Source organism: Anoplopoma fimbria, chromosome 10 (assembly GCF_027596085.1).
Source record: "Anoplopoma fimbria isolate UVic2021 breed Golden Eagle Sablefish chromosome 10, Afim_UVic_2022, whole genome shotgun sequence".
In the NCBI taxonomy this organism is placed as follows: domain Eukaryota; kingdom Metazoa; phylum Chordata; class Actinopteri; order Perciformes; family Anoplopomatidae; genus Anoplopoma; species Anoplopoma fimbria.
The window spans coordinates 10332539-10348676 of record NC_072458.1 but is presented as its reverse complement, the minus strand read 5'-3'; the positions used below and the strand labels follow the sequence as shown (position 1 = coordinate 10348676).

At 39.6% G+C, this 16138-nt stretch overlaps 2 protein-coding genes across 7 annotated transcripts in view; one reads left to right on the top strand and one right to left on the bottom strand.

Annotated features, from left to right (window-relative positions):
- Positions 1-8870: 8870 nt before the first annotated feature.
- Positions 8871-12718, top strand: zgc:114119 (Mediator of RNA polymerase II transcription subunit 30-like). 2 transcript variants are annotated; one of them, XM_054605476.1, is made up of 5 exons: positions 8871-9039; positions 9484-9708; positions 10601-10759; positions 11026-11115; positions 11844-12718. In XM_054605476.1, the coding sequence occupies exons 2-5, from the start codon at positions 9496-9498 to the stop codon at positions 11937-11939; spliced, it is 558 nt and encodes a 185-aa protein (XP_054461451.1). In that variant the 5' UTR covers positions 8871-9039; positions 9484-9495; the 3' UTR covers positions 11940-12718. The 2 variants fall into 2 exon arrangements, with proteins under 2 accessions (XP_054461451.1, XP_054461452.1); XM_054605477.1 differs by lacking the exon at positions 8871-9039 and adding an exon at positions 9175-9376.
- A 1025-nt stretch (positions 12719-13743) lies between these two features.
- Positions 13744-16138, bottom strand: part of ext1c (exostoses (multiple) 1c) — a 76748-nt gene continuing 74353 nt past the window's right edge. For all 5 annotated transcript variants that reach the window (XM_054605462.1, XM_054605463.1, XM_054605464.1 and 2 more), the window contains 2 exons: positions 14563-14734; positions 13744-14482 (listed from right to left, as the gene is read on the bottom strand). In XM_054605462.1, the coding sequence (XP_054461437.1) occupies positions 14297-14482; positions 14563-14734 (358 nt within the window). In that variant the 3' untranslated portion in view covers positions 13744-14296. The remainder of the gene's footprint in view (positions 14483-14562; positions 14735-16138) is intronic.

Genomic DNA, 16138 nt, shown 5'->3' with positions numbered 1-16138 from the left:
GGTTCCTGTGGGGCTGGTTGCTGTGGACCTGGTTGCTTTGGAGCTGGTTGCTGTGGGCCTGGTTCCTGTGGACCTGGTTGCTGTGCTGTTGGTTCCTGTGCTGCTGTTGTTGTTGTCGATGCTGTCATCAGTGGTGCGGTCATTGACTGGCTGGGTTGTTTTAGAGTCGGAATTGAATAATATTTCTGTGGTACCACGTATTGTTTGTTCTGTTTCCCTCTGTGGTGTGTGAAGGAAAGAGGGCCGAAACAAACTTTAGATTTATGTCATAACATTCTGGAGTATAATATTGTCTATTATAACGTGTAAAAAATAATCATCGAATGCATGTGCAAATGTTTGCATTGATTAAAATGACAAAATGCATTTATAATGAAAAGTACAAGGGTAGGATATAAAACAGAAGTATACGGGTTATTGGAGTGAGTTATTTGAGCTTTGCGTTACAAATTTGTTCCTTTTTAGTAAAAAGAATGTAAACATCCAAAGTTTCTTCTATTCAATATAGGTTTTTTTTCCACATTTGGTGTACATCTCCCCCTTTATCTACTTTGACAGACAGTGAAGAGTGTTTTTACCTTTGCACGGACGAATCCCAGCAGAGCCAGTGGAAACAGCCCCAGGAAAAGATACTTCATGTTGGAAGAGAGATGACTTTCTGCTGAGGACAAGCAGACAGCTAGAGATTTCTCGTGAAAGCCTCACTGTTTTAACAGCCTTTTAAATGTTTTTCCTTTTCGTTTTACTTTCAAAGCCTGACCCGCTCATACACTTGTGTATCCGTGCCAAGAGTTTTGTAAATGTGGGTTTTTTTTCCAAGAACCTGGCCTTTTATAAGGCATTCCGATTTTTAACCTGATACCTGTTTCAATTCAGGAAGCTTTGCCCCAGTCTCCACCCCAGCTTTGGACCACACATGCAAAACCTCACACTGAGCCACTTGAAATCAATCCAGATATGGATGTGAGAGATAGCTACATTGTCTCTGCTGGTTTTGTTCAGCAAAGGGCCTCCAATCACTTAACTGCAGCTATTTCTATGATCTTTTTATTGTTGTGTTTATCTGTAGAATCTTTTGAGAAACTCGAAGCCTAATACTAATAATACGATATCTTTAATGGCTTCACACTGTTGAATGAAGAGTAATGTAAAGCATGGTTCCTCATTTAAATTTAAAGCAGCCTTAGAGATTAGTATCCCAGTAAATGATTATCTTAATGGTTAATCTGAAGATAACTAAGGTAAATTTATAAAAACACAGCTGATATCAGAGTTTGGTATTTGTGCATTGATTCACTCAAATGTATTAAACTTAAATGATAAAATACCCCGATTACCTTTCATTTAACTTGCACCATAACCATTTCACTGTTGTTTTAGATTCATTACAAATAAATCTGTAATATAGTTTCAACTTGAATTACTTACACTACTTGACCCAGAGTGTAAAATATGCTAATTCTAAATTGGAAAAGCCACCTGTTTGCAACGATTACACAGAGGAACTTAAATACACTGTTGTCATGCTACAAGAGCCCAAAAGCAGTCATGAGAGGAAAACAGAACAAGGTGGTTCAAGACAGACCGCCTGAATTTGAATGTGATGTTATTTGAATACAATGGGGTATCCTTTTCATATCAAAACCAGTGCAAGTGCAAACAGGGTTGATAGTGGGAAATACACAAATTAAATGCAGCTATAAGTGATGATATTAAATGCAGCTGCACTTTTCCAACTATGACATGTCAAAATGTTTGCTGTGGAAAAGGTTTATTATTTATAATTTTTATTTGCGATTTTTGTTTGCATTATTTTCCTCCCAGTTTCTAATACTATTTTTTTTACTCGGAAAGAACATACATTTATGAGTCAATGGCATTCAATTAGCATTTTATTTGCCAAAACATCCAGAGAAATATCCTATCCTGCGTTTATGTTTCTTATATATGAAGCTTGGCATGATACATCATGTAATGGGATTGAGTTGTGATCAAAAGCAGAAATTAGCTCAGTGTAGACAAAGCACTTCATAGCATCAATATGGTGTGACATTCACAGTGTGAGCCATTAAATACGAGGCTGTTCCAACATTTCTATTGAGGAGAGAAGAATCTGTGATTCAATATCAGCCCAATGTGCCACAGATCAGAACAGAGATTGCAGACACTAGCAGGTGAGTGTAGGGCCCGAACAGAGAGGCAGACGTAGCAGCTGAAGCCGTGGTGGTGCTGCTGGTCCCAACAGCAGAAGAAGAAAATGTGGGCTGCTGTGATGTAGTGCTGGTAGTTGTGGAGGAGTTGGACATTGCTGGAAGGTTGCTGGAGGTCACATGAGTGGAGGTGTGACCTGGCAGCGTGTGGTTGTTGCGTGTGGTTGTTGATGCAGATTGGATGGACTCAGTTGGCATGGTGGATCCAGATTGGGTGGACTCAGTTGGCATGGTGGATCCAGATTGGGTGGACTCAGTTGGCATGGTGGATCCATTTGTACAGGAGCTACAAGGTGTTGTAGCATTCTGCTCCTGTAAAGCATTGCACAAGAGATATGAAAAGTCACATTCCAAGAGTAAGTCAACCGTTATGGTACAATATCTATATTGAAGGGACAGTTCATTATAATAAAACAAAATATAAATAATAACATATTTTCTCACTTATTTACTCATTTAGTTTTTTGTTGCTCAGGTTTTGAGATCCTTTCAACCTGCGGCAACAATGTCCCAGTTACTCACACACCTCACTGTGAAATGTTATTATGAGAACTACTTACTCAGTGGAAAACTGAAACTCACAATGACCTCTGTGAGCTTTTTTAAGTAACTGGGTAATTATTAAAGGAATCCTGCAACATTTTAGGAACTACAGCTGATATATTAATTTTTGAGAGTGACACATAGCAATCTTGCGTCTTTGTGTGTTAAATTCTGAACTGGATGCAGAATGTGTTTAGCCTAGCTTAGCATTAAGACTGGAGGCTTGACTCTGTCCAAGGTGAAAGAAATGTGTTAATCATCACCTGTAAAGCGCTCTTATTTAAACAGTTTATCTTTAGTGTTTAACTCGTACATTAACTGAGAAGTAAAAACAAGAGTGTGGGATATCAGTGGGAGCTCCATGTTAGAGCTATTTCTGAACAGTTTTGCTGTCTGCTGTTCACCCTTGTGCACCATCCTGGGCTGTAGCGCAGGTTGCCAGATACAGAGCTAGGACAGGTTTTTTATGGTATATATTTTGGTCTCCTAAACAGTAAAGAATGATACAAAATCTGGCATCCTCACTGTGACGACAGGACTTCAAGAAGCTGTGCACAGTCACTGCGCCCGGCTGCTTGATTATGAATCCTATGAACCCAGTAGGATTGACTAGAATCAGAGGAAGGTCAGGGCTTCGCCAAGAAATAGTTCTAGTGTGTAGCTTGTCTTTTCCTAAGCTATGCTAACCACATCCAGGTCTGACTCCGTACTTAGAAACGCACACATGAGATGATATTGACCTTCACATTTCACACAAAATGTGGAACTATTCCAGTAAAATACATGCTGCTGCTGAATTTTTTTATCTGCATGGCTAGATATCACTACGCCCGGAAGTAAGCAAAAAAAATATGTTACTTTGGTAAACCCTTTAACAAAAACATAATTATAGGTTATAGAAACCTTAAGAAAAAGAGGCCGGGGGGTTCACAGCCATTACTAGATAATATTAAAACAAAAGAAACAAGAAGATGGAATGTTATTCTTGCCTGTAGCACTTGTCACTGGGCTAAATTGTATTATTTCCTCCTTTGATTGATTCCATAGATAAAACTGCAGAACAATTCGTCTATGCGTCAACGACAAATCAGTCATAGCCGCAACATGCAAATATCAAGGCCCTGCTGCTCCAGGTGAGTTCATGGGGCATGGAAACATTAAACTTTGCATATTACTGCAGTTGGTATAGACTCCTGCAGTACATCTCTGTCGTCACCTATAAGTCCATCTCTTTGTTCTATTCATCTCCAATGTAGTCCAAACCTACGCTTTATTGTTCCTCATAGGTCAAATTTAGTTTATCTGGAAACACTCTCCTGGCTGACACCAACTAACCAACCTCCAGCAAAAGAGAAAAGTGAATAAGGTCGGCTTAATTTATTGAATTTAACAGAATAATAGCAGATAAGGAGCTATAAGTACCTTTTCTGGTCACAAATACGCAGATGTGGAACAGCTGGGATTCAACATTATGAGTGTCATCCGTTTTCAGAGGAAAATATACAAATTCAATTTAATTCAACCCATTGATTAACCCTTGTTACTAAAGTTACTAATGAGCCAATTACAAAATAAACTTTTCTTTTCTGTTTTCAAGGTCAAGATTGAAGAAGAATGACTTAAATGTATTTATTTATCATTTTATACTTTGCAAGAAAGATCCTTTGGTCTCAGTAAAAAATTAAAGCCAAGCAGAAATGCCGTCTCTTTGAACCCCCCCAAAAAAACAACAACTAAGTTTTTCTATTTACCTCCATTTGCCTAGACATCGAGATGCATTTAAATGTTTCATTCCCCTCTGACTTATTTGAATGTGGTCACACTTGAGCCAAAAAAACAGGAGTCATCTGTGCTCTGTGCTCAGAATCCCGATCCGTGTCCACTGGTCAGAGAGGCTGGACTGATGGCCCCGGCCATCACAGCTCCATCATATCCCTCTGAATGTGGACACAAAGTCAGATCTGAAACAAGCAACAGGTGTCCAGAGTGTCCCTTACCTCAGTGTAGCCCAGCAGCATGGAGGACAAACAGACAGAGAGGACCAGCATCCTTGTTTTCTCCATCTCGGTCTTCAGTGTGTAACTTTATGGTTGTCCCAACCTTTCTGTCCGTCCTTTTATACCTGCCAGCCCTCCATAACACTGATGCTGATAACTCTTAGATGTCAGAGAGATAGAGAGAGAAAAAAAAACGTGCTATCCTCTGGATAATTTCCAACTCTGAACTACAAATGAAATACAATATTTAAATTAGAATTATCGCATGAGGAAAAAGTCTTGTGCGTATACCATTGTGATTTTTCCAAAATAGATCGTACTGAATGTCTTTTCTAAAGCTTGGGTTACATTTGACCTAATGCCTATTTATTCCCAGAGAAACCCTGGAGATTAAAGCAAGCTGATACCAGGAACTTCAACATCATGGACTGTCCCACATAATACAGTAGTGCCATATTACCAGAAATATTACATTACCACATTTTATCCAAGCGGAACTTGCTGTGCTGTTTATTTTTCAGTAGTTATGTATTATGTTCCACATGGTGAAAATGAAACTCAAATTAAAGTGTCTATAATCACCATTGTATATTTTTATTATCTGGTTTTCTGGCCCCAAACTCTTCTGTTTCTGTTCATTCTCACTGCTCTCAATTAGTTTTTTTATTACTTGTTATGATCTGATGAACTTTTTAGTGTACACTACCTGCCCAGCACCAAGCACAGAGAGACAGAGTTAGCAACTAGCGTTAACAACAGGCTATGTAGCAATGTTCCCAACAATTTAATGGGTTATGTCAGCTGAACTTTTAGTCAATCCACCAGACTGAACTCAAAATTACAAGTTCTGAATGTGAGATGTAGATCATTTTAGTTTGCCTGACTTGAAACTTCAGATAGTCCATATATTATTGATTTTACTGTGTAGGAGTCTGTTAGAGCGAAATCCCTTCCATTCCTCAACTAAAGAACAACAGGTTAAAAGCACTTAATCACTTTGTAAAGAATTTTTAGTTTTAAATTTTATTTTCACAGTTTAAAGATATAACTTAATGCAGCCACATGTTGTTACTGATCATTTATATCTCTCCATTTTCTGAAAACATGTTATCCTTATTTCTGCCAAAGAATGTAGGTTGGCGTTTGTACAGTGCATTTGATAGAAACAGAAATGTATCTGTTTCCTCTTCATATTCAACTTTTTCGACCAAGCTCAGAAAGATGATTGTAATCACCTAAAATTGGAATGTTACCACAGAAGTCACCAAAGGTTCCTCCAGGGTTTCTCTGATAACACAGAAATTCCACTCAGCTCGCTTTTTTTTCACCCTAATGAACATAATTCTGATTAAAGCTTGTTTGATTTCACCTTGCCTGTTGTCGATCTGTTGGAATTACTGGAGCAAGTTGAATGGAATTTGCCGGTGTGATGTTTAGCTTTTGATATCAAGTTTGTGGGAAAAAATACTTGAGGCCCCTTATCACTTTCTAGGAAACAACGCAATGATGTGACCGCCTTGCACTTACACATGAAATAACAACAACATTTTGGTGTATCATTCAATATTAGCATTACAAAAAGTGTATCAATATTGTCATGTCGTGGGATACAGTTTCAGCTTTGCAGCATTTTACTTTTTAAAGACCCAGCTTCTCTTCCCATAAAACTTCAACTTATCTATTTCTAAGGAAAGGCAAACAGATAGCCCCTCTCATTTTAATTTTACTGGGTTAAAGATGACAGAGGGACGAGTGGAACAAAGAGGCTTAAAGTGATAAGCTACACAATTCTCACCGGGACTCTGTGTGGCATAAAGATTAAGACGGATACAGTTCTCCACAAATACAACCTGCAAATCCACATTTGACTTCTTGAAACACACGTTCCTCTGATCATCACCATCATACAGCCTCAATGACAGAGGGGGAAACAGCGCTTGTCCGTGCGACAGGTTGTTCTGGCAGCGAGCAGAGCACAGCTGAGAGTTTGTGGTGCTTTATCAGCTGTGTTATCAACGTGCTGCATATTTCCTGGTATCGGGAATTGTAATGCCTCTTTCAGATAACCCAGTGCCCCTTGCCATCAGTGCTGCTTTGTATTTAATTTGTAACACTATGTGCTTGTAGGATTAGCTCAGAATCCCTTCATGAAGATCCTTGTTTGTATGGCATCAAGTAATGTTTTATTTCCTTGTTAGGATCATTGAATTCAGCCATAAAGATGAGTGTAAAGATGAGATCATGCCGTTAGAGGGGCCTTGTAAACTTTTCCTTTGATGCTCAAAGGTCAATCATTTAGATATAAACTCAAAACACTTTAGTGTGCATTGCTGCAACAATGAACAATGGGTGACGTTAAAAGAGTGACTTTACGTGGACACACGTGTAAAACTTAACATAAATATAACCACTCCTCCCTGTTATCTTCTGTTGTACATAGGTCTGTTTGGTACCATCAACTGATGACTGCAAAATATGGCTTATGGGGAACCCAATATTATTATTTCCATTGCTTATCCAACTGATCAAAGTGTTAAGGAAAAGGAAATAAAAGATTCCCTCAGATAATAGAGATGTTGTCCTGATGTTTAATCTAATGGAAATTGATTTGAACCTTAATGTTGTTGTTTTTTGTTGTTGTTTGTTTCTTTGTTTCTTTCCTATCAGCAATTGATTTTGTTCTGATGTATAATTATCAAACTAGGCATTAGGTAAATAATAATGTAATAATGGAATTGTCTTCCATGGCTGCCAATAAAAAACAAAAGAAACAAAGACAGAGTCCAATGAAAGCATGAGACGTTTAGAAAGCCGTAAACTGAAGATGGAGCCGTGCCGAGTTCCTGATGAACGTGCTGCTTCTGATTGTTTCTTTGACTATCCCTGCTGTTCATTGTCATTAGTGTGTTCCTTCAATGCTTGCCTGCACACCAAATCTCCCTCAGGATACGATTAAGGCTGGAGCTGAAGTTCTGCAGTGAACACACACAACCATTAGGAAAATAGTACCTACACAAACAGAAGAAGGGAGGCAGAGTTGAAACCTCAGAAACAGTCTAGAGTCAAAACAGGTTATATTCGACTTACTGCAGTGACACAGAGCAGAGCAGGGGGAAATAAAATTAGCTCTGCTTTCAACTTCACAATCAATTTTGCAGGGATTTATTTCTGTTTCTTTTTTTAACTGCTCTTGCCAGTTTATTTGCACACTGCTTAATTTGATCCATTCTGAACTGGGAGGGAATTGCAAAAATAGTTTTAGCAGATAGTTATACCTACATGGTTATTTCCTTTTCATTTGTCAAGGTTAACAAGGGGCCTTTTAAACTATGAGCCACACCACATGAAAAACAAAATCTACTTCCTTAAAAGTTCTAGCCTGTCACAAAGACTGCAACCTTTGATCTTATGTAAACCACGGATAAGTCAGCCGTACTGATTTAACAAATAAGGCAAGCACGTCAGCACAATAGTTATAAATGATTTCCCATCATTGGGCTGGCCGAGCTTCAACGTCTTACTCAAATGACCTTCATTTAACCCAGAGAGCCTATTTTTTTCTTATTGTTGTTGCCTAGTGCGCCTTATTAATGTCATTTCTACATTTTATTATGAGAAACTAAATTAGGTGTATTTGAACAAACAAAAAGGCAACAAAGTTTATTTTTAAAACACATTAACTATATGCAAATCTGATATTCAAGTGACGAATATAAGATGAATTGAATTATTGAATTACCAAACAGCGCTGTATATAAAGTAGTTAAAATTGGCTCCACCTCAAGTAGCTAAAACATTAAAATGCTGCTTACACACTGATGCATCAGTAAGGTTAACCCAGTAATGGATATAAGCTAATAAAACACTAGCATGGGGCATTATTCTCAGGACTTTAAAGAACATACTAATAATAGGCCTAGTTATGTACTTTTACTTAAAATATCGAATGAAGGTCTTCTACTTGAGTATTTTTACATTGTAGTAGTACTACTTTTGCTTATGTATAGGATCTGAATAAATGTGAATACGTCCAAAATGATTATGTTGTAAGGTTGGTGTGAAGATTGACTCAAGAGCGACTGTCTCCATCTAGTGGTGGGAAATGTGTCCTTCAGGGACAGGAAGTGACGCGATGAAAACAATGTGCAGCGCCGTCTGAAAGAAATGAGTGGGAAGGTCTCATTATGTCGTATTCAAAATAATAAATAAGCAAGCGTTTTTTTTTTTATGCAGTTACTAGAGCAAGGTGGAGATATTTGGACAGCGCTTACTTGAGCACGTTGTTTCTGGTAAGCGGCTTTCTGTACTAGCAGCCAGCACTAGTTAGCTAGCTAGCGGCTAACTAGCTAGCCTTAGCAGGAGTCTATACATAAACGTGACGTTGTACCGGCTAACTTGTTTAGCCACCAACATTAGCATTTGGCTCTTAGCAAGAACGCGGTGTTCCTTCGGTAGCTAGCATGCCTTTAACAATAGACGGTTTAGACTATGTGGAGTTGTTTTTATTAATAATAGCTTACGTATAGTAGATATACTAAGTTAGAGCGACGTTACATCGTTGGGACTTTATGCAAATTGTTATTTTGAAACTGGATTATTCCAACGAGCCAGCTTGTGTAAACATTTGTAAGTGACGTTAGCCCCATGTGTGACATCAGCACCAGTCAAATGATGAACACTGTGGTCTCACGTGACCATTTCGTGCTTATCTCGGTGTCATTGTTTCCCCCCAGATTTGCGTGGTGATGGCGGCCTCATTGCCTCAGAAGGCGGGGATGCCCGCTCAGCAGCCCCACCTGCCCCCCGGTGCTGCCTCGGCCGCAGGTCAGCAACAGATGCCCCCCCAGGGAGCCCTGAGAGAGATCTCCCCCGTGTTCCTCTGTCGGATTGGACAGGAGACCGTCCAGGACATTGTCACGCGCACCATGGAGATATTTCAGATCACAAGAGCCACGCAGGTACTGGACATCAGGTTAACTGGCAAGAAAATGTTTTGATTTAAAAAGAAAATTATGCTAGAAATGATTTAATGCCAAAATCAAAGCTCACATATGAGATATTGGAACCTATACCTGTACATCTAATAAATGGTTAAAGTTTTGGTGGATTGATTTTCTTTTAAAAACAGTCTGCACTTGTTATTCCCACCTCTATCCACGGAGATGAACTTTTCAGAATATTAGGATTCAGTACTTTCCTGCTTTCATAGATCACGATGTTAGTTTCACTTTACAAAATAAAATGTAATAATTTGTTCTCTGAGAAATCTTGCAATAGCTACTTTGAGAAAACTTCAGTATATAGTATACTGTGTATTAAAAGTAAAGTAAGTACTGCCATCTGGTCCTTACTGTTTCTTGTCAGGTGTGTGTGGATGTTAACCGACTGGCTGTTGTTTTTTCTAGCTGACAGGGTTCCTCTGTTGTCTGTCAGTCTGCATTTGTCCCATCCTCCTTTCTGGCGTATCCGCTTGGCATGCTTGTCAGCATCTGTCTTATTCATGCTTCCATCTCCATCTGATCTGTGTCTCTAATTATCCCTCCCTGTGCGTCTCAGTGTATCATTCACCTCCTCCAGCTTGTCCTTGTCCATTAAATTGAGCAGGTTTTTTTTTTTTACCTGCACTGAAAACTCGCAGAGCGAAGGAGCCTCATCAGGACCATTGGCTCGACTATTGTGTTATAAAACATTTCACCCAGGCTTGACACATGACCGTCCGCACTTTTTTTTAAAAGCAAGGGGGAATTCTTGAAAGTGTCTAACAGTATCAGCTTTTACTGAAAAGGAAATTGAACAAAATCTGTCCAAATCCAATGAACTGACGAGAAACGCTGTGTGTATTTGACGTAGCTTCCCAATGGGGTGACCCAGAGCCAGGCGATGTACCAGGACCGCTTTGGGAAGCTCCAGGAACACCTACGGCAGCTCGCCCTGCTGTTCAGAAAGCTCCGGCTCCTGTACGAACGCTGTGTGGAGATGACCTCTGACCTGCAGGAGGAGCCATCAGAGGTCAGAAGGGAGCACTTGATTTCTGCTTAGATATTAGTTTCATGCTTTCCTTTTCAAATATTCAGCTTTTTGGGGGGAAATAAATGATAAATATTGCTTGAAATAACAAGCCTTTTCTGTCCTTTGATTAGGGCTTGATTGAATGCATTTGAAGAATTGATAGTGTATCCTTTGCCTATTGTTACACTCTCCTTTCGGTATCTAAACCCAATGCATTCATAGAAAAGAGGGGGGATAACCTCTTTGTATGTGTTGTTTGTCTTTAGCTTCTGCCATATGTTGGAGAGGAGCTGGTTAATGTCAAAGTGGAGCCCTGCAGTTCTGCTGTCAACCAGGAGAGAAAAGAGGTTCTCGAGGTGTGTTCCAGTTTCCTTTTTGTCACAAGTAATAATGACCAATTATTACCACGGTCCTGTTGATGCATTTCAATACAATAAGTTGTTATCCTGCAGAAAAACCCATGCACTAGTAAATAAATTGTTATTTGTTATTTAATTACAGATTGGTGGAATGTGCCTCGTATTGCTAGATATTGAAGTGATACGTGGTATTGCGACTAGTGAGCTTCCCTTTAGGCTTTGGAAGATCACTGAGCAAGACAAAATGTTTGGCTTTTAAAGTCCCCTGCAAATGCCACTAGATGGCAGTGGTGAGACAGGCCGAGGGTAACACCATGGTGGTGTAGGTAAAATGCAGAAACCATTTGTCATGTGCAGCTTAAGTAAATTTAAAATCAGGGTATTTTTTGTAAACATTAGAGCCAATATTACAGCGGGATGAAGATTTCAGGCAGGTTTGGAAATTGCAGAATAGTGGAAAAATGTGCACAAGGCTGGCAAGCTTGTTTGTTTTATCAACAACTTAGTTGACGGCCAACCAGTTAAGAGAATAATTTTTATGAATTCACAAAATCCACCAGCAGGAATGATCATAAATAAGCCTCAACTATTGATGTATATAGTGAGTTAACTCATTTTGTCCTGATTGCATATGATTGTAAGGATTGTTAATGCGAAAGCTGTGGTTAGCGGGCTGTAAGGAGTTTTACTGATGGATGCCATTTGTCTCTCTGGTTCACCTGCAGAAGGTCCATCAGAAGAACCATGAGATGAAGGTTCTGATGGATCAGATGAGGAACCTGCTCTGGGACGTCAACGCCATGCTGACGCACAGGAAATGATAGTCCCACTAGATCCACTCTCTTTTTAAGAGATCCATCCTTCAACAGACGTATGGACTGCATGAAAGCAAAGAATATGGAATATGGGACCTTTCACTTAGGTGCACCTCCTTTGTGTTGGAAAACTGACAAATCACTCACAGATCTTCTACCGTTTATTTTTTATATTGAAGTTGTTGAGGGGGAAACTATTATTTAGAGAAAACTTGATGAAAGCTGAAAAAAGACAACCTGATACACTGGAACGCAAGGAACGTTCTCTTTTTGTTCAAGGCAGCTGACAACCCAGTTTGTTTGACTAGTGTTCCACAACCGTTGTTGTGTCACTGTGTTTATTCTTATAAGTTATGGATTTTTGTTTTCATACTGTTGAAATAATGAGTTGAAACTGCATTGCCTCAGGTGAAAAACGAAAGAAAGAAAAGTGTTTTCTTGAAATGCCGTATTCATGATGTTTTCCCTCCCGGGTGCTGACTCGACACCAGACAGACTTGAATTCACTGCAGGTAATTTTTCCAGAAAGCACAGAAGCTGAGCTGACGACGACTGTGTTTACAATATGAACAATTAACCTCATGTTCTGTCAGTTGTAAAGAATTCCAATTACCCCATTGGCAGCTATGTTTCTCAGGTGCTTTGTACATAAGTGTGTGTTTATGTGCGCGTGTGTGTGCACGTGCTTAATGAGTGCTAGACAGCACACCTGTTTACCCTGAGGCTGTTGAGACTTGCTTGCCTGTAAATTTATTTTTGTAAACTGGGGGACAAAATGTAGTCCTATGGGTAATTTTTCTGTTTTGTATGAAATAAACATTTTTTTTTTTAATAAAATGTTTGAACATTCACTTTTAACGCCTGCTTGTAGATACAAGAGTGGCCAGCTGTGACTTTGCAGTCATTGTTTAAATTCCAACCCCGAGGGGTCGCTGTGGGAATGCATGATGGAGATTGTGCATAAGCACATCAAGGCACATCCACCAACACATAATGATATGTATTTTGACTTTTGTGTTCATTTGTCTTCACACACCCAGCAGCTCATCAGTGTAGCGCTCCTACACAGCGAGGCATCAAAGACCACGAGAATCCCAGCATCACGTAAAACACACGGGACATGTGACTGAGCAGAGCTTTTAAATGCTGTCATTGTGTGTGGAGTCATTTTACAGCCAATTCAATCCGCCCAAAGGCTTTCTCCATCAAATTGAATGCTAGGAAGATAGAATCCCAGGATTTCCATCGTGTAAGACACGCTACTTGGCCCAGTACCCATCGGATAGGAATAAGTGCTGCTCTCAGTTTATATGATATGTTTACACAGGATGGACTGGGCTCATTGTCATTTATTAATGAGCTGTGGAAATATTAAATAGTAGTAGTGCGCTTAGTTGAGAGCTAAAGAATTAGTCAACAATTAGCCAACATAAATATGAATTTGTAAAGATTTTGAAAAGTGATATCAGAATATTGTTTAATATTTTGAGCAAATAGTTAAAAACACCTGTTCCTGCTTCTCAGATGAGACTACCCAGGTGGTTGATGGTTTTCTCTGTATTTTTTTAGATGCCTTTGCACTTCCTCACTAAATCGACTAATGATTTCTACTGTTTCCAGGAAAATTCCATAGTCTCATCCTAAGTGCGTTGCGCTGATATGTTTAACTACTTGAGTGTCTTAAAATGCATCATGAGGCAATTTGGTTTCTTCATCTCTGCTGACAATAAATGTCCTTCCTTGAAAAGTGTGTGCCAAGTAAGAGGGAAAAACTTTAACTTACTGCAGTACGATGTCAGAGTTTGCATTTATAAATCTTTTTATTGGTTTTACAGTTAGCTTTTTGATGTGAAATGATCTGTTTCCATGGCAACAGTCCCTGCACAGTAATGCGGAAGGAGTGCATGGCACCAATACCAGTCCCTCCTGGCATGAGATTGCCATTTCCTTCTCATTGTCACAGCATCAGCAGACATCTGAAGTGTTCAAGCGCATTCAATGTTTTTTCTTTCGCTGTCCAATAGAGATTGTCCTTTCTCAGTGAGAGGCCCCAATCACAGGGACTCTGTCAAGGCCCCTAAATTTTCTCCTTGTCTTCCCAGACTGGTGGAGGTGGGGGGGATCATTTGACACCTTCAAACTTGTAAAGGCCCCTTTCTCTTCATATTTATATGTATATAGTCCAGAACAGTCCACCAGGGTCTGTCTGATGATTGTACTTTGTCCATGTCACAAACGGACCACACTGCCACTTTGTCCACATCCCAGACAGCCTTGAGTATCCCATCTTGTCCACCCCTGATTGTACCATTAAGGCCACTAGACCAGACATAGATGCTTCCCAGCCCTTCCGTCCTTCATATTTATGCTCTCTCCAGGTCTTTGTACTTCTTGCGGAGGACAGACACTTGATCTTTGAAGAGCACGGGGTCGAGGCGAAACTGAGAGTGGACCAGAGGCATGTAGCCAAACCAGTTGGCGAAGGTGTTGACACACTCCTGCCGCTGGTTGAAGTGCTCCGGGTTGGCCCAGGGGACAGTCTTTGTACCCTGAGAGGTAGAACAAGACACTGTCATTTATCAACCAGCACCGAACTGACATTTAAATCAAAACAAAAGCGGCTGCCTACCTGTGGACCGGGCAGCTCCTTGTACTGCTTCCTTTGAGCCACTTTGATTGGCGGCAGGTGGGTTACAGCGGAGACCAGGAAGTTCATGAGGATGTCCTCGCAGTTGGAGGTGCGATCCACCAGAGTGCGCAGAGACTGGGGCAGGTAGTGGGAGAACAGGTAGTGGTAGTACCTGTGGGGCAGGGGGAAATGTTATACAGGTATGTAGAATTTATATTAAATATAAAAAAGGTTGATAGGACATCTGCATTGATTGTATTTTTAAATAGGAGAAATAAGGTTTAAATACTTTGAAGGGAAAGCGCACATTCACTTAGCCTTAGTCACTAATCACTTCCAATAACTCACAGTCAGAGGTTCCACTCCCGCCACAAACACATAAAGAAACACATGAACTCATCATATAAATACAAAATAGTAGTTGAAAGAAAAAAGAATACACAACCTAATACAATTTTAAAAGTTAATCTAAATTATGAGTCAATATGTAAAGCCTCTACACCCACACAGGTGTTTTCAGTTATTCTGACATTTTTGACAACAAGAGAAGAATATCAACAGATAGAGGGAAAAGTAAGTACTGACACTGCTGGGGTTTCTTATGGTTCCCGTTGATATTATCAGCTGAAGTTAACTTACTGTCTGATAAGACTATGATTTCTACAGTGTTGCCAGGGGGGTAGATCTAAAATCAATACCTATGCCTGTGTGTTTTTGTCACATCTGGTTCAAAATAATATATATATGTATATATAAATCTCAACCACGGGATCATGGAACATTTTCTCACCTCAATTTCACATTTTTCTGTCACCCATCTTGCAGGAATATTTTGTCACACCTGTCGCCGTTGTGCAAAAAAACCTGATGTTCTGTCTCACTATTATGAGTCTCTAATCTCAATTTTAGCCTCTTGTAATGGCACCCACAGTACAGTTAATCCTTTTAGACGAGCACATCAGCTAAACACCTAAAAATAAAAATGTATCACAGAATAAAGAGACAGTGTAATTTATCACTGGTGGAGGCCACGCAACCAGCACCTGTACGGTAACAGGAATGGTAGCATCGACAGAAAGGAGTAGACGGTGTGATGCATGTTGATGATATGTATCTGGGACGAGTTAACCATTTCAACGCCAGTGGGATTAGATATTTATAGTGCACAACAAACTCAACCCTTGTGGTACAATGCATATGCTCTCCATTCCTTCAAGAGCTTTTAAAGAAGTGCTTCCTTTACAACTGAACATTTCGCATAACATTTGTGAGACTTAGCAACTGTCAACGTCTTCTTTTCAATACGTTTTATTGGGCTAAAGAAACTAAAATGAACCACGTATGACTTTATGTAATCTGCAAATTGTTCTGGTAAATTGCTGCTGTTTCACTTTGGATTGTGTCATAATTAATGTTTTTCTTTTTTGTAAAGCAGCCCCATTGTGAAAAAGGCAGCACTTCACCAACACAACATACTGTTAGCAATTAGACAGTTTGCATGTAAAGTACTCGATTGAGGGTTCTCACAATGAGTAAGTAGGTTTTAACTGACTATTCACTGTTATTTCTCCATTGG